The sequence below is a fragment of the Garra rufa genome, chromosome 1, assembly GCF_049309525.1.
Source record: "Garra rufa chromosome 1, GarRuf1.0, whole genome shotgun sequence".
In the NCBI taxonomy this organism is placed as follows: domain Eukaryota; kingdom Metazoa; phylum Chordata; class Actinopteri; order Cypriniformes; family Cyprinidae; genus Garra; species Garra rufa.
The window spans coordinates 12287198-12308873 of NC_133361.1; the positions used below are offsets into that span (position 1 = coordinate 12287198).

The window sequence follows — 21676 nt, forward strand, 5'->3', positions numbered from 1 at the left end:
AGCGGCCTTTGTTGACGCAATGCACGGTAGCTTCGTTGTCGCAATGGATGAGGATGCTAGTAGCGGACCATTCTTTACCCCATTGAAAAGCTGCAACAACTAGAGGATATAGCTCAAATAGCGCTGAGGATGATAGCTGGAGCGGCAAATCAGCCAGCTGGGAATTGTTCTGTCAATTTTTTCTTTGGGTAGAGAAGCCTGAAATTTCTGGGAATCCAAGTTGATACCCAAAAATTCAATAGAAGTGCTAGGGCCTAAAAAAAGTAAAGTAGTCAAGAAAGTAGTCAAGGAGATGAACCAGAAACGGTATGTTGTGATTGTTGGAGAGGATCCAGCAAATTGCCTCTGACAACATGTCGAAAATTTTAGCGCTGCTTCTGCAGCCAAAGGTGAGGTGGACGGCAAAGTAATATTTATTCTGCCAGCAGATGCTGAATAGATGCCAAAAATCTGGATTGATGGGCATGACTTTAAAGGCAGAGGTGATGTCGACTTTGGCCAGCCAAGCACCGCGACCTGCTTTTTTAATCAGGGTAATGGCTTGGTCAATGTTGTGGTAGTGAAGAGAAAATTCATTGAGCAGGATGAGGCTGTTAATGCTCAGAAACGGTGAATTATGTGGGGACGACAGATCGATTATTAACCGTTGTTTACCTGAAAATTTCCTGGTTGCTATGCCGATGGGGCTTACCCGAAAAACGCTGAAGGGAGGGACGGAGAAGGGGCCAATCATGAAGTTCTCTTCTAATACTTTTTTTAATTAGGAGGTCACCTGATTTGGGTTCGGCAAAAGCAGACTGGAGATTGGGGCAGATTAAGGCTTTCGGAAGGGAGACTTTCGACACCTGGGCGAAAGCCGTGTGAGAGACCTGTTAGAATATAATCTGTAAACTGAGAATCAGGATGATGAAGCAATTCTTCAAACAGACGAGAAACATTTACAGGAGTCGATAAGTATTGTTTAGTATTTTTATTTGCAGCTTTTCGGACTGGACAAATCAGGCGGGCATGGACATAAGGGAAAGTGGCTGCTGGTACTGTTAGCGGAGGCATGCTCACACTTGGGGCGATTCCTGGGACTGATGAAGGGGGGGGGGGGGGGGGCATTAGTGGAGGAATACTCGCACTGGAGTGGGATGGCGGCGCAGCCGGCCATGGGAAGGAAAGGGGAGTGTGGAAGAGACACAGGCTCGCACTGACGTGGCGGCTTGAAGGAGCCATGGAGTTGCGATTAAGGCCTTGAATGGCGGGCTGACGTTCGGCTTAACGCAGAAGGGGGCGTGGGCTGCGGCCTCGGTGACCGGGGCACGACCTAGACTCGCTGACTGTCTCCTAGCGCCCTAGCCAGGAACCCGTCCCTGCGGGTTGATTGATCTGGTCGAGCGTAAGGAGCAGAGCGGTTCTATCAGCCTTGGATGGAGGGATAAAGCTGTGTGATTCGCCTGGTTGGAGCAAAGCGTGCAGATCGAGGAGATCCGCTTTGGTAGTGTCAAATAAACAACTCTTGACTTGACTGCAGATTTAGATTAACATGAGATTCGATCACATGAGAGTTAAATGTCAAGCATTATTGCACTCAAAAGAGACATGCACACTGTTTATCATAAACATATTGGTGAAACTGAATAAAACTGCAGCCTGTCTACATTATCAACAATGTCAGATAGTGAAAAAAACTGTATGTGCGCTGTGAGGAGGTATCATATCACAAGCGCAGTATGGCGTAGCACAAGGCTCAGTACTAGAACCATTGCTTTACATGTTACCCTTTGGGAGATATGATCAGGAAACATGGTGTTAGCTTTCACTGTTATGCTGATGATACTCTGCTCTATATTTCTGACAAAATAGCCATGACAGTTGAAGTATTTTTTTATCAGTAGTTTAAGATTCATTTGCACACTTAGCAAAAGAATATTTTGTTTGTTTGCGAAACATTGACATTTTGTTCTTTTCTTAGTCTTGACCTCCAATGAGAAGAATGACAGCTTCACTGAAAATCATATTCCATATTTTTATTTCAGACATTTCAGAGAAATTCAGAGTTTAGCTACCGTCCAGATGATCCAGTGATCTGGATTCTTCTGATAGACAGAAAGGATTCTGGGAAAAGCTCATCTAGAAACACTATAATGTAAGAAACAAGGTTTGAAGAGCATCAGTCTGAAGTGAGTGAGGGTAAAACACAGATCAGGAAGAAGCAGGTCCATGTGATTATTTCTTCAGATCTACTGGATTTAAATGAAAAAATTAGAAGCTGGAGATGTTGAAAGAGCATTCCCTCAATGCATTTCTGCTCAGCGATCATCTGGAGGAACCTGTGGAAAACAACGAAGAGGTAATTTATGTTGTAAATGACATTAATAATAGAAACATAACAGTTACACTGTGAGGGATTGAGAATATTCTAGTGGCTACAAGAAATAACAGGATTAATTTGTAACAGTAAGCCACTAGTTTGTCACTGATCTCAAGGAAGGAATCCAGAGTATGTTTTAATAATGATTTGATCGTCAAATGCTAATCCAGATTAATCAAGGAAAAGATGTGTTGCTCTGCACATAAAGATGAACTAGTTACCGTTATTTCAGACTTGTGAGGTGTTTCTTCAGTGTGGATCCTCATGTGTCGCTTCAGGTGACTTATAACAGTGAAACTCTTCCCGCACTGATCACACTTGTGTGGCTTCTCTCCAGTGTGAACTCTCATGTGAACCTTACAATTTTGTTTGTTTGTGAAACTCTTCCCACACTGATCACACGTGTGTGGCTTCTCTCCAGTGTGGACTCTCATGTGAACATCACAATTTTGTTTGTTTGTGAAACTCTTCCCACACTGACCACATGTATATGGTTTCTCTCCAGTGTGGATCGTCTCATGTGCTTTCAGACGTTCTAACTGACTGAATCTCTTGTCACAGTGTGAACACCTGTAAGGTTTTTCTCCAGTGTGGATCCTCATGTGTCGATTCAGGTGACTTTTAACAGTGAAACTCTTCCCACACTGACCACATGTATATGATCTCTCTCCAGTGTGGATCCTCTCATGTGCTTTCAGATTTCCTGACTGACTGAATCTCTTGTCACAGTGTGAACACTTGAAAAGTTTTTCTCCAGTATGAATTGTCTGGTGCTGTTTTAAATGTTTCAGATGAATGAAAGTCTCCCCACACTCAAAGCACATGTGAGCTCTAACACCAGTATGAATTTTCTTGTGTGCACATAAACTTTGCAGCCTTGAAAAACTCTTTCCGCACACAGAACATGGATGTGGCTTCTCTTTCATATGCACTGTCACGTGTGTCTTCAGGGCAGATGCCCTAAGAAATGTTTTGCCACATTCATTACATGCGAACGGCTTCTCTCCGCTGTGAGCTCTAATGTGGATCTTAAAACTGTCTTTGTATGTGAAACTCTTCCCACATTGATCACATGTGAATGGCTTCTCTCCAGTGTGAACTCTCGCATGACGCTCATGATTGCTTTTGTTTGTGAAACATTTTCCACACTGAGTGCATGTGAAAGACTTCTTGGCTCTTCTTTTCTTTAAAAATGTCTCCTCCACTTCACTCAGCTCTTCACTTTCCTCATTCTCTTCCAACATGTCTGAAATAAAAAAAATAAAAAAAAATCAGTACATCAAAATAGTGGAAAATTTAAGGATATGAGTAAAAGGACTTAAAATTGAACACTGATGTAACAAATTAGACAACTTCTATAAAATATTCCCATCACGTTAAAGACTTTCTATACATTTTTTACACAATATAAAACTTCACATGAATGAGGTACAGTGACCTTCCTGTTATTATATTCAAAACATTATAGACAAATGCCATGTTTCTGTAGTGAGAATAATTCAATATATTTGATGAATGACAATTACTGCCACATTTTGAAACCAACTTTCAGACTGATTTTTATTTTACTGAAATGTTTTTAATTATTAAGGGCTGGTCACAATTTCTTTCACAGACATCTATTCATATGCATGTGGATGTTGGACACTGGAAACAAACTCTAGCATTTTTACAGTGAAGTGGAGTATGTTGCATATTTTAGGAATGCTTTGGAATGATTATTATTTGTTATAATAATCAACCATTTCACATGCTTTAAAGGGGTCATCCAAGCTGTTTGAACTGAAATGTGTGTTGGGAGTGTGTGTACACAACCACCCTAGGATCACAAAGATCCACCCAGTAGTTTTCTTTTAAGTAAAATAATTTGCCTCTTCTAATATCAAGTCGTTCTCAGATGCCTGTCGTTGTGGCGTAACACCAACAGAGGCCGCTCCTGCGATAGGTGATAGACAGCAGTGTTTTAGCATAGACCCGCCCCGAGTGAGAAGTAAACTGACAGCACTGATGTGACCACCGATCTATCTAAATGGGATCATGTTTATGCTAATCATTTCTCACCATACTGCTTCATAAATGAGGGTCAGTATAAAGCTTAACTTTGTAACGCTAGATGGTTTAAAACGCTGTCTGTTAATGATTAAGATGTAACCTTAATGTGTAACATCGCGTTCACCTCTGTACCACAGTAAACACATCGCGTTCGCCTCTGTACCACAGTAAACACATCGCGTTCGCCTCTGTACCACAGTAAACACATCGCGTTCATATCTCTCTCAGTACTCTACTCTGCCAGTATATATAAAGATTGATCAAAGTGACATTAAGTTTACTAACCATTCAGACACGTCCAGTATAAGACATAATTGCCGAACTTCTTGGCGGGTGTCATCTCGTTTCGGTTCCATCTCCGGTTTTTAAATTAAATTTTAAATGGATGGGGTTGTACAGTGTCTTCAAAGCCCCCCAAGTGCCATTTTCCCCCAAACTATACAACTATACCCCCAACTGTTGTCTAGGCAACACCCCGTGTGCTATGTAATGACGCCCCACAGAACTGAAGGGCGTGGTGAGCAGAGGTTCATTTCATTAAAGGGCCAGGTTCTGATATCGCTTGCTGAGAACAGAGGCATTTTTACCAGGTAAAATGAGTGTTGTTTTTTTTACACTACCATAGAGAATTTGTAATCAAAGTATATTACAAACTTTTCATTAGGACCCTAAAGCATCATATTAACTTGTGGAAAATGGGCATCTGATGACCCCTTTAAGTCTAAACTGACTGCAGATTTAACTAGGGTTGGGTATCGTTTGGTTTTTTTTTCGACACTGGTGCCAAATCGATACTTTTAAAACGGTACCGGTGCCAAAACGGTGCCTGAACCAAAGCCACAAAATGGTGGATGACAATAGAATATCTTTTTACTGGACAAAAGGGTTCTTTAAAATGAAAAATTTATTAAAAGTTTAAAGTATACATTAATATTTAAGTAAACACAAAAAAAAAAAAAAAAAAAACTAAGCCACCTAACCCAACTACAATAATTTAACAGCTTCAAATTTCAGCAATTTTTTTTGCAGAAATATTACCATATTTGCCTTCTCTGGCAAAATAGGACACCTCTCCTGACTTATTGCATGTCCTGCTATGACTAGGGCAGGGGGCAGAGTTGTGGCTAGAAGGGATACAGCTCCGACCGGAAACTAACAATGAAATTAATTGTTCTACCTATTAGATTGTGGTTTTTTTTTTTTTTTTTACGTCTACACCTACCCCAACCCTAAACTTAGCCCTTACTATAATACAAAAACAGTATTATTGTTGTACAGTGTGATTAATAATAATGTTAGATTGATGTGCGCATGCCTAGTGGTCAGATCTGTCTCCCTTCTAGTCTAAACCGGGGGCAGAGGGTGGATGCTTTCGAAAACCTTTTTTTCTCTTCCTATAGGTGGGAGGTTGACCAAACTGTTAGTGTAATCAGTTTTTAATACATTTACATTTTACATTTACATTTATTCATTTAGCCGACGCTTTTATCCAAAGCGACTTACAATTGGGAATACAACAAGTGATTCATCCTAAGGAGGCAGATCAACATAGGAAGTGTTCAAAAATACCATATATCAGGCGTTGTTAGAAGAGTGCAGGCTAGAAGGAGAAGATCAAGAAAGAGAGGAAAAACAGGCTAGAAGGGAGGATTTTTTTTTTTTTTTTTTATTGAGTCAGATAGTGTCGAAAAAGATGGGTTTTCAGCAGTCGTTTGAAAGCTGTTAAGGAGTCTGCATTCCGGATAGGGGTGGGAAGATCATTCCACCAGGCAGGAACGTTGAACGAGAATGTTCTGGACAGTGATTTAATACCTCTCTGTGGTGGTACAATGAGGCGTCTTTCACTAGAGGATCTCAGTCTTCTGGAAGGAGTGTAGATGTGTAGTAGTGAATGGAGGTAGGCAGGTGATGATCCGGTGGCTGTCCTATAGGCCAGCATCAGTGTCTTGAATTTGATGCGTGCTGTAACCGGTAGCCAGTGCAGGGATATGAAGAGAGGTGTGACATGGGCCTTTTTGGGCTCGTTGAAGACCAGTCGTGCTGCTGCATTCTGAATCATTTGTAGAGGCTTGATTGTACATGCTGGAAGACCAGCTAAAAGAGCATTGCAGTAGTCCAGCCTGGAAATGACCAGGGCCTGGACGAGGAGTTGTGTAGCATGCTCTGTTAGGAAGGGCCTGATCTTTCTGATGTTGTACAATGCAAACCTGCAAGATCGAGCGGTCTTAGCAATGTGATCTTTGAAAGTCAGTTGGTTGTCAAAGTTAACACCCAGATTTCTGGCTGAAGTTGATGGGGTAATTGTTGATGAACCTAACTGGATGGAGAAGTCATGCTGTAGAGATGGAGTGGCAGGAAAGATAAGGAGTTCCGTCTTTGCTAGGTTGAGCTGTAGATGGTGTTCCTTCATCCATGCAGAGATATCCGCCAGGCAACCTGAGATCCGTGCAGCTACCGATGGATCGTCTGGTTTGAAAGAAAGATAGAGCTGTGTGTCATCAGCATAGCAATGGTAGGAGAAGCCATGTGCCTGTATGATGGGGCCCAGAGATGTAGTGTATATGGAGAAGAGGAGAGGTCCAAGAACTGAACCCTGAGGAACCCCAGTGAACAGTTGATGAGTTTTGGATACCTCGCCTCCCCAGGCCACTCTGAAAGACCTACCAGAGAGGTAGGATTTGAACCAGCGAAGTGAAGTCCCTGTAATACCCAGCATTGAGAGGGTGGACAGGAGGATCTGGTGATTCACAGTGTCAAAAGCTGCAGATAGGTCCAGCAAGATGAGTACCGATGATTTGGACTTTTGCCGTCCGCAAGGCTTCAGTGACAGACAGTAGCGCAGTCTCAGTTGAATGGCCGCTTCTGAACCCTGATTGGTTAGAGTCCAGTAGATTGTTCTGTGAGAGGAATAAGGATAGCTGGTTGAAAACAGCCCGTTCCAGTGTTTTTGCTATGAATGGAAGGAGGGAGACAGGTCTGTAGTTGTCTATGATTGAAGAGTTAAGTGTAGGTTTTTTGAGCAGTGGGGTTACCCGGGCCTGCTTAAATGTAGTAGGAAAAGTGCCTGTGAGAAGAGATGTGTTGATGATGTGTGTGAGCGCCGGTAGGATTGTAGGGGAGATTGCTTGGAGAAGGTGTGAGGGGATAGGATCTAGAGGACATGTCGTCGGATGGCTGGAGAGGAAAAGTTTGGTTACTTCTGCCTCCGAGCAAGGACAGAAGGAGAAGTGGGGGGTTCCAGCCGTGATTGTGGTCAATTTTAGTTCTTAAATAATGCACAGTAGGTTACACACTGCGTCGCAAAATGATTCACTGTTTCGAAGCGCTCCAATCGGATCGCGAATCATTTGATTGAGGACAGAACTTCAATGGGCGTATCACGAATCATTTGATTCATAACAGGACTTTAAAGCACTGTTCGCGAAAAATTAGATTTAGACTATTTACATCAGGACGTAGGAGAGCTTCGCGGGATGTTTTATCCCCACCGGGAATAACTGAGCTATCGGGGGAAAAGAGCCTTGGTGAGAGAGGTAAAGAAGAACCCAAAGATCACTGTTGCTGAGTTCCAGAGATGCGGTCTGGAGACGGGAGAAAACTGTAGAAAGTCATCCATCACTGCAGCCCTCCACCAGTCGGGGCTTTATAGCAGAGTGGCCCGACGGAAGCCTCTCCTCAGTGCAAGACACATGAAAGCCTGCATGGAGTTTGCTAAAAAAACACCTGAAGGACTCCAAGATGGTGAGAAATAAGATTCTCTGGTCTGATGAGACCAAGATAGAACTTTTTAGCCTTAATTCTAAATGGTATGTGTGGAGAAAACCAGGCACTGCTCATCACCTGTCCAATACAGTCCCAACAGTGAATCATGGTGGTGGCAGCATCATACTGTGGGGGTGTTTTTCAGCTGCAGGGACAGGACGACTGGTTGCAATCGAGGGAAAGATGAATGCGGCCAAGTACAGGGGTTTACCTTCCAACAAGACAATGACCCTAAGCACACAGCTAAAAGAACAAAGGAGTGGCTTCACAACAACTCTGTGACTGTTCTTGAATGGCCCAGCCAGAGCCCTGACTTCAACCCAATTGAGCATCTCTGGAGAGACCTAAAAATGGCTGTCCACCAACGTTTAGCATCCAACCTGACAGAACTGGAGAGGATCTGCAGTGAGGAATGGCAGAAGATCCCCAAATCCAGGTGTGAAAAACTTGTTGCATCTTTCCCAAAAAGACTCATGGCTGTATTAGATCAAAAGGGTGCTTCTACTAAATACTGAGGAAAGGGTCTGAATACTTAGGACCATGTGATATTTCAGTTTTTCTTTTTTAATAAATCTGCAAAAATGTCAACAATTCTGTGTTTTTCTTTCAATATGGGGTGCTGTGTGTACATTAATGAGGAAAATAAATGAACTTCAATGATTTCAGCAAATGGCTGCAATATAACAAAGAGTGAAACATTTAAGAGGGTCTAAATACTTTCCGTACCCACTGTATATCTATGATTCTGACACCACATGAATGCAGTATTTAAGTTTATCTAGCGATCATGCATTTTGACAAATCAATGCTTCTTGAATCCGTGTCATAGTGCCAGAAGACAAATATTTCATTAGACAGTTCAGGCACTTAAGTGGCACCGAAATAAGGAACCGAAATTCGCGTTCTGTTTTGGTCCAGTACATACCGGTCATATGGGTACCCAACCCTAGATTTAACTAAATTTAAATTGAAGTTTGTATTAGCATTATTTGTGTCCTACAGGTTTCACTCAACCCTGTAACTTTTGATATGATTTTCCTCCTTGGCTCTTTCTACAGCATAAGGGGAGGACAAAAAAAAAAAATCACCTTAATCCATTATCTCACACAAACTGTACGTGTACTGTGTGTGTGTGAAGACGCTGTATGCGGTGGCGAAGCGCAAATATGTGAATGAATGTTACGAAGTGTAGTAACGTTACCACTGGATTAACTGGTGACAAGGCAGAAATGCTTCTCTTTATCAAGGAAAATTTGCCATTAATGCTCAAGTAATAGCATTTAGTACTAGCATTGTTATTTCTACCTGTTTGAAGACACAGTGCACGTTTTGTTATAAAAGTTATTGGTGTGAGATGATCCTGTAATTAATGTTTAAAAAGAAATCCATATAAAATTCATTGAAGAAAAGCAGATTTTTGTATGCCTGCTTTGTTACTTATATTTTATTTCTAATGTTTTCAAGGCTCAGAGCACTTTATTTTGTTAAAGTTATTTTAATATGAGAAGATGCTCTAATGTTTATACATTTCTTTTATTATAAAATAAAAAAAAAATACATTGAGGAAAAGATTTTTGTTAGTATAACTATACTGTTAGTTAGAGGAACTAATTGTATACCTTTTTCGAAGGTACAAAGCACTTTATTTTGTTGTTAAAGTTATTTTGTTGTAAGAAGATCCTATAATGTATAAAAATGTATTTTATTATAAAATAAATTTAATTAAAGAAAATATTTCTGTATAGGCCTATGCTTTCATTACAGTTTCTTAAAAAAATAAAATCGGAATCGGCAAAAATCGGAATCGGCAGGTCACACTTACTGAAAAATCGGAATCGGTATCAGCCAAGAAAATTGCAATCGGTGCATCTCTACATAAAATGAAGTATAAACACCAACCTGTTTGTTCCTCAGTGTGTTTCATTCTGCAGGGATCTGGATCTCCCTTCTTCTCTCTGACCTCTTTAAACTCTGTCTTTGCAGATTTCAGATCTTCCTGATGCTTTAATGCTCATCTTCACTTGTAAACTGATGGCAATATTCCAGCATTTATTGGTGAAGCACAGTGGGAGGAGCTTCACTGGTGATGAATTGTAGTGCAAGGAGCTAATCTGCCCAAAAGAAAAATATGTTACTGAGTTTGTTTTTATACCAATTGATAACAATAACAATATAAATATTGTAATTGTTAATATTGCATTGAAAGCATAAACACAGAAATAAATGCACAGAATTGCAACCAAGAAATGCCCTCAGTCTGTTGACACTTATGAAATGAGCTTTCAGTGGCAATTTACAGAAGATCTGAGGACATCAGCATAATAAATGAGGTGAAAACTGCAACTATTGACATGAAATAAAAAGCCTTTCAGCAGCTTTGCTAATATTTATGAAGCTTAGACTATCAACACTCAACACACCATTCAGGACCATCAGCAGATCATCTCACTTTATTCTGAGTGTTAACTGTTAGAAACTGATTATTTATACAGAGTATATGCTGAAAGCCTATAAAATACCGCATTTCTCACAATATGCATGGATAAAACAATAATACAAAAAGAAACACTAATGGCACTGACAACCTTCATGAAACATTAAGTAATAAAACAGAGCATCGGGAATATGTTATTCATATTTATCTGTAATAACGACAGACTTAAAATGTCTCACTTGGCTCACTTTAGCAGTGTCTGCCCTAGTTTATTTTAACAATGTAAAGTAACTAACAAATTCAATCTGTCAGAGACATCAGTAGAGTTGACATAAAACACACAGCATCAATTCCCCTCACAAATCTAAAACTTTGATTATCATTCAGTAACAGTTCTCTCTCCAAACACCTAAACAAATCACAAAAACGAACACACAAAAGCGCTCAAAATCGGATCAGGTCTGAATGAATTAATCTTTTTTTCCTCACATGTTTGCTGCTGCTGCACTAAATGTTTATTTCAGCATTAAGTATCTCTGAACCCGATGAAAACAATACAGAACTGAACCTGTACAGTGTCCCGTAAACAGACTGCATTTAAGTGTGTTTGACGGTTGGGTAAATATGTGAATTATCGAAATATCTGCTCAACTCACCTCAGAAGACTCGACTCTGACTGAATGAAGGAATGAACGCGCATCACTCCTCTTCTTCTTATTCTTGTATTTTTACGGCGGTTGGCATCTCCAGCGTTTTGGTGCATTACCGCCACCTTCTGCTCCGCAGTGTGGATCAGAGATTAGGTTCACAGACTAATTCACCCGCTCTCCCGCGCTTACCTCCTCCCCACTCCCACTTCCACACACACACACCTCACCCCTGTTCTGCTTTATACCCATTATAATAACAATACAAACATCACTAATACTAATAATACTAATAATCCTACATTAACCTTCCTCACTCTTCATGTAACTTGTCATATCCTGTAAAAAAATACCAGTTACTTTTAAGAAGTTTATAAGAATTCTATTCTGTGCACTATTTTCTGGGCTTAATACTCCTTTCAATATGATGTCCTGAACCCCTATCTCCCTTAGCTCATTCCTCATCACCTCCCTCTGATCTCCATACCAGCTGCATCTTAAAATCACATGCTCTACTGACTCCTCTTCCTGACAGTTCTCACACCATCCAGTGCCATGCTTCCCTATCATTTTAAGTGTTTTATTTAATCAACAGTGTCCCAGTCTTAGCCTTGTAGTCACTGTTTGTTCTCTCCGGTTATCACTTTCAACAATTTTATGTTTAACGTCCTTTTGAATTTGATACAAGTGCCTCCCTTTCCTTTCCCCATCCCACCTCTCTTGCCACTTTTGATTTATTCTCTCCCATATCACACCTTTAACCTCTGCTTTGCTAACACGTACTTGCATTTCTATATTTCCTTTTGTTAACGCCCTTTTTGCTAACCTATCTGCCATTTCATTTCCCTTTATCCCTACATGACCTGGAACCCATATAAATTTTACCTGTCTCCCTTGACTTACTATTCTAGTTATTGATTGGAGACGTCATCGCTCGCCAGCGGTACATGTTAAAAAACGCACCAAATAGGTTTTACAACGACAACGCATCTTTAAAAATAAACATAATTACACAAAAATAACAACAAGAATTACACACCGCTTATCTTTATTCCATCTGCTCTTTTGCAGCTGGCTGTTTAAAGTTGCGGTGAAATAGAGACTGTAATCAATTCATTTTGTACAATCTGTGTGTTGTTTATCATTCATAATAATTGCTTTGACTTCATGAAGCCTCATGGTATGAATAAAACATCACCTCACTAGAACAAACTCTTTGAAATGTATGTATGATCCTACTGGATATCAAGAGTGAAACTGTTTATCTTGTTTAATGTCAGTCATGTGTGTGGAGAAAAATAATTTATTAGGCATTTCAAAACCTGGAAACTTCACAGCTTTCAGATCTAAAATAATTCTTGATACAAACAGAATGGACATTAAAAATTCACATTATCAATTAATTGTTTATAGTAGAACTAATTTGTTTAATCAATCATTACCTGGAGCAAATAAAAAAAAAAGCAAAAGTGAAAATGGATGAGACAGATTTGTGTCTTTTTAAAAGAAACAAAGAGAAGAAAAGTGGCCAGTTGCAAAAGTATATTTTGTACATGCAAGACAAACCGTGTTACGGTTGGGTCCCGAACCTCTCATAAGTGTCCCCTGGTTTAAAAAAAAAAAAAATACAATATAATAATAATAATAATAATAATAATAATAATAATAATATATTTGTATCATGAAATGTAGTGATTGCTGTAAAAAAAAATAGACCTGTGTCACAACTTCTCAACAGTGCTATTGGACAAATGAAATAGATAACTAGATTTGTTTATTAACATTTATCTAATGTGAACAGGTTTGACAACAGCGAAGCAGGTCAGATAAGTAGGTATATTCAAATGCAACTGAAGTATACGTATGTCCAAATTAGTGCACTAGCCAGGTAATTATCGCCTACTCTTTTATGAGTACTGAGGATTCAATCATATTCACTAGCCTACTGCTTTTTGCCTGCTATATACAGAAGTATGCGGTTTCGAATGCAGCCTTTTGCTCCCAAGTTTGATCAGGACTCCAGCTTCCAAGTAGTTTTTACTTGAAATATCTTACTCAAAATGTCATGATATTAACCTCAATGAAGCATCAGATGTGCTCTATATATCTAAAAAAAACAAAGAACAACCAGTCTAAAGAAAAGAAAAAAATATTTATTTAAAAAAATGAAAATTATTATTTTAAAGTTTGTGACAAGCAATTCAATGATACACTGTAAGGGACTGAGAATATTCTGGTGGCAATGAGAAATAAGATTTATTCATCGTTCTAAAGGTCTCCGTGCGATTGGAAAAATGGTATAATTTCACAGCAGTGACTTATATTGTGAGCAAGATTGAAAACTTTTTATAGAATTGTGTTTTACGGCTGAGGGGTGTGTTTTCCCTTTAGTTCAGATGATAATCTCAAACCAGGTGAGACCCTGGGTCGCGAGATCTCCTAACAAACCAAAAGGTCAGAGTTTACTAAAAAGAAAGTTTTTGAACAACTCACTTTCACTGTTTGAGTCTCCACTCGCCGCCGTCTTGCCAGTCAAGAGGTGTCGATCTCCGAATGCGAGATTCTTATATATTAATGTTTCTTATATGAGGCTCTTTTTACAACTAGAAGGTTAATATTGTTTTTCACTTGCGACAAAACAACGAATTAGCCGTGCATTTATAAGGAAATATGCTTTAGGAGCTATCCATCCTCGCATTTGGAGATCCAAATAAGCCAGGTAATTGTCACCTACTCTTTTATGAATACTGTGAATTCAATCATATTCACTCGCCTACTGCTTTTTGAACACAGCCTTTACTCCTCAGTTCGATCAGGACTCCAGCTTCCAGTGACAAAGTATTTTTTACTTGAAATATCTTACTCAAAATGTCATCATATCGGCATGAATGACTGAAGCATCAGAGGCGCTCTATCTGTGCATCTAAAAACACAGAACAACCCGTCTATAAAAAAGCAAAAATATTTATTTTAAATTGTTTTGTTTTAAGTGTGTGACAAGCATTTCAATGCTAAGTGTCAAATAAACAACTCTTGACTTGACTGCAGATTCTGATCAATATGAGATTCGATCACATGAGAGTTAAATATCAAGCATTTTTGTCTCAAAAGAGACATGCACACTGTTTATCAAAAACATATTGGTGAAACTGTTATAATGTAGACAGACCACAATCTCATTCTCATGTGTGCGCTGTGAGGAGGTATCATATCACAAGCGCAGTATGGCGTACCACAAGGCTCAGTACTAGAACCGTTGCTTTTCATGCTTTACATGTTACCATTGGGAGATATGATCAGGAAACATGGTGTTAGCTTTCAATGTTATGCTGATGATACTCAGCTCAATATTTCTGATGAATTAGCCATGACAGCAGAAGTAGTTTTTATCAGTAGTTTAAGATTCATTTACACACTTAGCAAAATAATATTTTATGTTTGTTTGTGAAACATGGACATTTTGTTATTTTCTTAGTCTTGACCTCCAATGAGAAGAATGACAGCTTAACTGAAAAATCATATTCCATATTTTTATTTCAGACATTTCAGAGAAATTCAAAGGATTCTGGGAAAAGCTCATCTAGAAACACTATACTGTGAGAAACAAGGTTTGAAGAGATGACACAAGATGACTAAAGAGCATTCACTCAATGCAGTCCTGCTCAGCGATCGTATGGAGGAACCTGTGGAAAACAAGGAAGACGTAATTTATGTTGTAAATGACCTTAATAATAGAAACATAATAGGTACACTGTGAGGGACTGAGAATATTCTAGGGGCAACATGAAATAATGGGATTCATTTGTAACAGTAAGTCACTAATTTGTCACATTGATCTAAAGGGAAGAATCCACAGAGCCTGTTTTAATAGTGATTTGATTGTTGTATTTTCAGGAGCCTAAATCTGAGGTTATATCAAGCATCTCAATAGTAATTTAAGCGTAGTGTAGGATTAAATCTTAAGTGTCAATCTTAGAGATAATTCATGACACTTTTCTGCGCCACAAACAGGACTTTAGATGACGAAATACAAATGGACCAATCACTGAATAGATTTTTTTTTTAATTTAAGAATGTTGTCATTTTACCTAGATAAACGAGTGCTGTTACATTGTAAAAAGTTTTCACCAGTTTCAACTTAAAAACTTAAGTTTAGCAGCTATGAATCAATGGCATTAATAAACGAGCGCACCACTGATGCTGTCGCGCACAGTAAATCACATCCGCCAGAGGAAAACAGACCTACACGCGAGTAAACGGGAACCGCAAGCTCATTTCAAACTTTTGCGCGCACAATACAAGCCATCGTGCTAGATCTTCTTTCACCTGCTTACGCAAACACTTTTATTTTTATTTTTGTCAGTCGGGTGGCGGGACTTTCTGGTTTAATTGTAATCTCAAACGCAATTGGTTACCCCGTCTATTCCAGAAGTCAGTCACGTTAATATAGCCTTAAAAGCTTAACCCCTTACACTCTGCGGCTATTTGGGGGATTTCCGCCTGCATTTGGCCTACCTAAATTCAAATGGTTCCCCTATACACATACAATGGAGGAAATTAAAAAAAATGGTTTCATTGTATAGAAAACCATTTAAACTACATAATATCAGTGTAATTATTTATAAATAACATTATATAGGTTTCAAAAACTACAATAAAAACAAAAAAATCATAGGCGCTTTTTGATTTTTTTTTCAAAAGTGTTTTTTTGAAAGTCTGTAACTCAGGATTTAGGTGTCTCAGTTCTTTGCAAATTGTTTTGTTTGATTCCACTAGGTCTCAGGATATACCAGAAAAAAGATTTTTTCATATAACAGTTTCTAATTGAAAGTTATTGAATTATAACCAAAGGGAGTCACATTGCCCCTTTTACCCCTATTTCCCCACTTTTTTCCCCCTAAAAGTATACTTCTGTTTCTTAGCAAAAACAGGTTTTATAAAGCATATTACCCCTTAGAATACTATTTTACTATGTACCATAGCACTTTTCATGATTATTGACTGAATTATGTTTCATTTTTATGTTTGCCTGTGTATTTACTGAAACACCTACTGTACTTTATTGTCAATATTCAATATACACTCAATACATAGCTTAGCAGATTGTTTTGGTGTCCTTTACGTTTCAAAGTAATTATAGGAATAAAACAAACCTGAATAGAAGCGCTGTAATACTTATAGACGCGCTTATGAGCCGCGGATCCTCTGCTCTCCATGGAAACGGCCCGTTATTTATTCATTTAGCGTCTATTTTGGATAATGGCGACCGCTATATTCCTCTGAGACATTATATCTACACTCAAAGAGTCCAAAAACTACATATCCCACAATTCCCCGAACCGTCGAAGCATCTTGTGTGACCCGGAACCTCTCCATGACACTTCTTCTTCTACGCGCTGGATATGCGTCTGTGTCATCGTTCACAGCTGTGTTCAGCACAGCGGGCGGCCGGAGAGTGTAATCTGATCTACTGAGACGCTCTGAGCGCGGCCGCAGACACACACGCAGCTGCTTGAGCGGCTCAGAGCGCACACACATAAGAGCGCAAGTGGAGGAAAAAGCGCGTCTGGCAAAACAACGGATTTCTCAGCAATGAAGCAACGCAGAAACGTGAGAATGGTCTCGTTTGAAAGAAGAGATCCTAATCTAAAAGATAAAATGGCTTTTTGTTTAGTTTGTGGCTATTTGCGGCTAACTGAAGCAGTAGAATATGGAGGAAAGTTATAGAATATGTCATTTTACTCTTGAGGTAATATTCTGACATCGCGATTCGATTGAAGATTATTTGATCTCTGTTTGTCACACAATAAAATGATTTATATGGTCAGAATCTTGAGAAAGAGAGCTTTCTTGTGATATATGACTTGTCTGTTTTGAGAAAAATATAAGAAATACACATTCTTTGTAATAATTCTTCATAATCGTTAGGCGGAAATTTGTGTTTGGAACAACATAAATTCTAAGCATAATTTTACTACTTTATGAATCATAAAACTAGAAGTTATGGTATTCCTAGTAAAGAGGAGACTCTAAGCTTTCAAATGAGATCATTTATGAGCTGATACTATATGAGGAAGGTCATGCAAATGAAGCAGCAACATTTTGAAACAATTTTGAAACACTTTTTATTATATTCTGACATCGCGATTCAATTGAAGATTATTCGATCTGTGTTTGTCACACAATAAAATGATTTATATGGTCAGATTCTTGAGAATGAGAGCTTTCTTGTGATATATGACTTGTCTGTTTTGAGAAAAATATAAGAAAAACACATTCTTTGTAAGAATTCTTCACAATCGTTAGGCGGAAATTTGTGTGTGGAACAACATAAATTCTAAGCATAATTTTACTACTTTATGAATCATAAAACTAGAAGTTATGGTATTCCTCGTAAAGAGGAGACTCTAAGCTTTCAAATGAGACCATATTTGGGCTGATACTATATGAGGAAGGTCGTGTAAATGAAGCAGCAACATTTTGAAACACTTTTTGAAACACTTTTTTTCCGCAGAGTTTAAGAGGTTAATGTTGTATGAAAAACTAAAATATAACCTTTAACCATGCCAATAACCATAGAAACAACCCATGAAAGGGTTTATGTCCTGGGTTTATGGGTTATTAGTTATTATAGAAATCAATACAATATTAAATGATTATATTAACAATATTGTGATGTTGTCTACGCGAGTCTGTGCGCGATGTAGACAGCATTCAAAATAGGCTAATAATAAATATTACATAAGGTAAATCAAATAAAATAAGCCTACAATAAACATTTTATGCATCCCACAGTCTTGTAAGTCTATTAACTGACCCTCTTTTTCTGTAATATTTGTATCATTTGTTCATATTCGTTATTTTTTCCTTCATTTCGATCTCTTTACTTAAAGTTTTGAATGTAAATGATACTGTAAATGATCGACATGCTAGTAAAGTTAATTATGCTATATGAATGAGATTTTTTACTGGAATGCGTTTTAAAGGTCGAATTTCACATATATTCTATTTTATTTTGTCTAATTAATAGACTAGCCCAGGGGATGCTAGACCCAGTGGCAGTTTTAGGCATTGGTGAAAGGGGCGGCATTTTTTCATGACACGTGGGGGGTGGCACACGAACTTGGAGGGAAAAAAATATCTGTGCCGCTAAGCAGTTTTCTATTATCTATGATGTGCCGCCCCTGCTGCTGAAGGAGCCGCACAGAAGCTGAGCGAGCGGAGAGGAGAAGGGAGGGGGTGTTGGGGGGTGCAGAATATAGTTCACCTCTCCCAAACGAAGAGGACGGGGGCTAAACTATGTCAGTGACACCTGACTTTCTTACAAATATCGCACATTTCATTCAAAATATTATAAACACAGACCAATAATTTGCACATTTATTTATACAATTTTGTGAAATGGCTAATAAAATTAGGTAATAAAAAAACGATTATGATGTGGAGGTGAATTGGTTTAGTCTTGAATTCTGGTAAGGGACAGCGTTGGGGGATGGGAAATCTGTTGATTGTCGATAACAAAGTAAACACAACGAAGGAGAGAAAAAGGCCAAAGCTGTCAGGTGCCCAATTTAGGGAAAAAAGAAAAGAAGATGAGGAGAAACGCGCAAAAGATAAAGGTATGCAACAATGTTCTCTCTGTATAATTAAGGTATTCATGTCATTATGTTAATTATTGGTATAAGTTAACTCTTAGGTTTGTTAGCCTTCTTGCTTATGATGCTTGCTATGCTTACCGTGCTAAAAAAAAAAAAAAAAAAAAAAAAAAAAAAAACACAAAAAAAGCCTAATATTGTCACGGATTGGCCAGGTTCTTCCACCTCCCTCACGCAGCCATAAAACTCACCAGAGTTCTGATTACACGCAACTGCACCTAATCTCCAGCAGCACATATAAGCACACTTCACACACCACTCAATGTCCGGGCTCGTTTGCACGAAGCGGACTCATTGTGCTACTGTGCCGAGTTCACAAACTAACCTACCCTGCTACTTTCCTGATCCTAATTACCTGTATTCTCATTTTGTTCCAGTCTGTATCCAATCCTCTGTTTCCAGTCAGCGGTGTGTGTGTGCCGTAGTCAGCCAGCTGGACACCAACGGTGTGTGTTTGTGTCCTGCCCCGAAGATCTCCTCCCGTTGTTCCTGCAAAGGGAAATCATCTTAATTTAGTCAACAACCAACTTCCAAAGAAACTATTTATCTGAACTGCTATACTTACCCGGTTCTGCACATCATCATCTTCAAAACTGCTCTGCTGAACTAAACATTGTCATTATTATCACTTACCTCTCTCGTCGGTCTGCTTCCTTAAAAATATAAAACCATCACAGAAATTATAATGGTTTCTATTAAATACCATTTTGAACCATTAACTTTTTTTCCAGTGAAACTGTTTCAAAATTCCTTATTGTAGTGTGTTTTGGGCACTTTTCCCACCCACCACACAATTCCCATTATAACTATTAAATCCATTACACTTCTATTTTTTTCAGGAGTGTATAGAACACGAGATCTAATTAAATTGAAACACGAAATTATACTTTGCAACAAAACTGTTGCAAGTACAGTTATTATTTTTTCCATTGTTTGTGTTAATGTTGGCTACTGTAAACAGCCAGTGTAATTTACATATGTGTAGATAGTTTAAAAGACAAACATTTCTTAGATTAGATGCCATTATTGATGACTTTGCATCTAGAAAGGCCAGAAATGTCAGATTTTAGTTTCAGTTTGTGTTTTCTGTTCTGCAGTGAAATAATAAAATTTTCTTTAGTGTGATTTATTCTATATTTTATTTGTATATCATTCTTAATAATTTAAAATTATTTTTCTTAAATAATATTTGTTTGTACAGAGTATATTTATTTAAGTTATGAGCCGTTTATATTTTAGTTATTTTCTGCAAAAATTGGTCTGTTACAGGAAGACATATAGTATTACTACAATAAAATGTGAAGTTTTGTCATGTGTTTTTATGTGCCGACAGGGAGTCTCGCCCAGGGAGCAATTCATTGTAGAACCGCCACTAGCTAGACCTAAAGATCTACTGGGGCACAGGCCCCCATTACTCTTTAATTCAGTTGTTGCATGTAGTTTAATGTCTTTATTTTGGGATTATCAATTTTAATTATAACTCAAATTTGAGATTTTACTGGGGCACAGCATATTTTTACTGGGGCACGTGCCCCAGTAAAAAGGGTCAAGCTACGCCCCTGGACTAGCCTATATAAATATATTATTTCATTGACGAGTGAATTATTCATGTAGTTTCATTTGTAAATAATTTTATTGTCACAGTACTTAAAATAGGCCATTTAATAGACATTTAACAATAGACATTTCTTCAGTATCTTCAGGTGAATTTTAAAAGCAAAACTCTTTCTGCACTGAACACGTGTGCAGTTTCTCTCCAGTGTGGATCCTCTCGTGGGTTTTCAGATTTCCTGCCAGACTGAATCTCTTGTAACAGTGTAAACACATGAAAGGTTTTTCTCCAGTGTGAATTATTTGGTGCTGTTTTAAATAACTAACATGAATAAAAGTCTTCCCACATTGGTGGCATACATGCAGCTTCTCTCCAGTGTGAGCACTCAAGTGAACCTCAAGACTACGTTTGTTTGTGAAACTCATCCCACACTGAACACATGTAAATGGTTTCTCTCCAGTGTGGATCCTCTCATGTGTTTTCAGAATTCCTGACTGAATGAATCTCATGTCACAGTGTGAACACTTGTACGGTTTTTCTCCAGTGTGGATCCTCATGTGTCGATTCAGGTGATTTTTAACAGTAAAACTCCTTCCACACTGATCACACGTGTACGGTTTTTCTCCAGTGTGGATCCTCATGTGTTGACTCAGGTGATTTTTAACAGTAAAACTCTTCCCGCACTGACCACAGGTGTGTGGTTTTTCTCCGGTGTGGATCCTCATGTGTCGATCCAGGTGATTTTTAACAGTAAAACTCTTCCCGCACTGATCACACTTGTACGGTTTTTCTCCAGTGTGGATCCTCATGTGTCTCTTCAGGCTACTTTTACCAGTAAAACTCTTCCCGCACTGATCACATGTGTACGGTTTTTCTTCAGTGTGGATCCTCATGTGTCGACTCAGGTGATTTTTAACAGTAAAACTCTTCCCGCACTGATCACACGTGTGTGGTTTTTCTCCAGTGTGGACCCTCATGTGTCTATTCAGGCTACTTTTACCAGTAAAACTCTTTCCACACTGAGTGCATGTGAAAGACTTCTTGGCTCTTTTTTTCTTTAAAAGTGTCTCCTCCACTTCACTCAGCTCTTCACTCTCCTCATTCTCTTCCAAAACATCTGAAATTAAAAAATATATATTTTTCAGTACATCAAAATTGTAGAACATTAAAGAATATGAAGTGAAAGGACATACAAGTGAACACTGATGTAACAAA

At 38.5% G+C, this 21676-nt stretch overlaps 1 protein-coding gene across 1 annotated transcript in view; it reads right to left on the reverse strand.

Moving 5' to 3' along the window:
* Positions 1–2000: 2000 nt before the first annotated feature.
* The window catches only part of LOC141330614 (uncharacterized), a 71783-nt gene continuing 52107 nt past the window's right edge, over positions 2001–21676 (reverse strand). Inside the window, 3 exon segments of the mRNA XM_073835535.1 lie at positions 2001–2318; positions 2581–3524; positions 20658–21506. Of these exon segments, the coding sequence (XP_073691636.1) occupies positions 2298–2318; positions 2581–3524; positions 20658–21506 (1814 nt within the window). The 3' untranslated portion in view covers positions 2001–2297.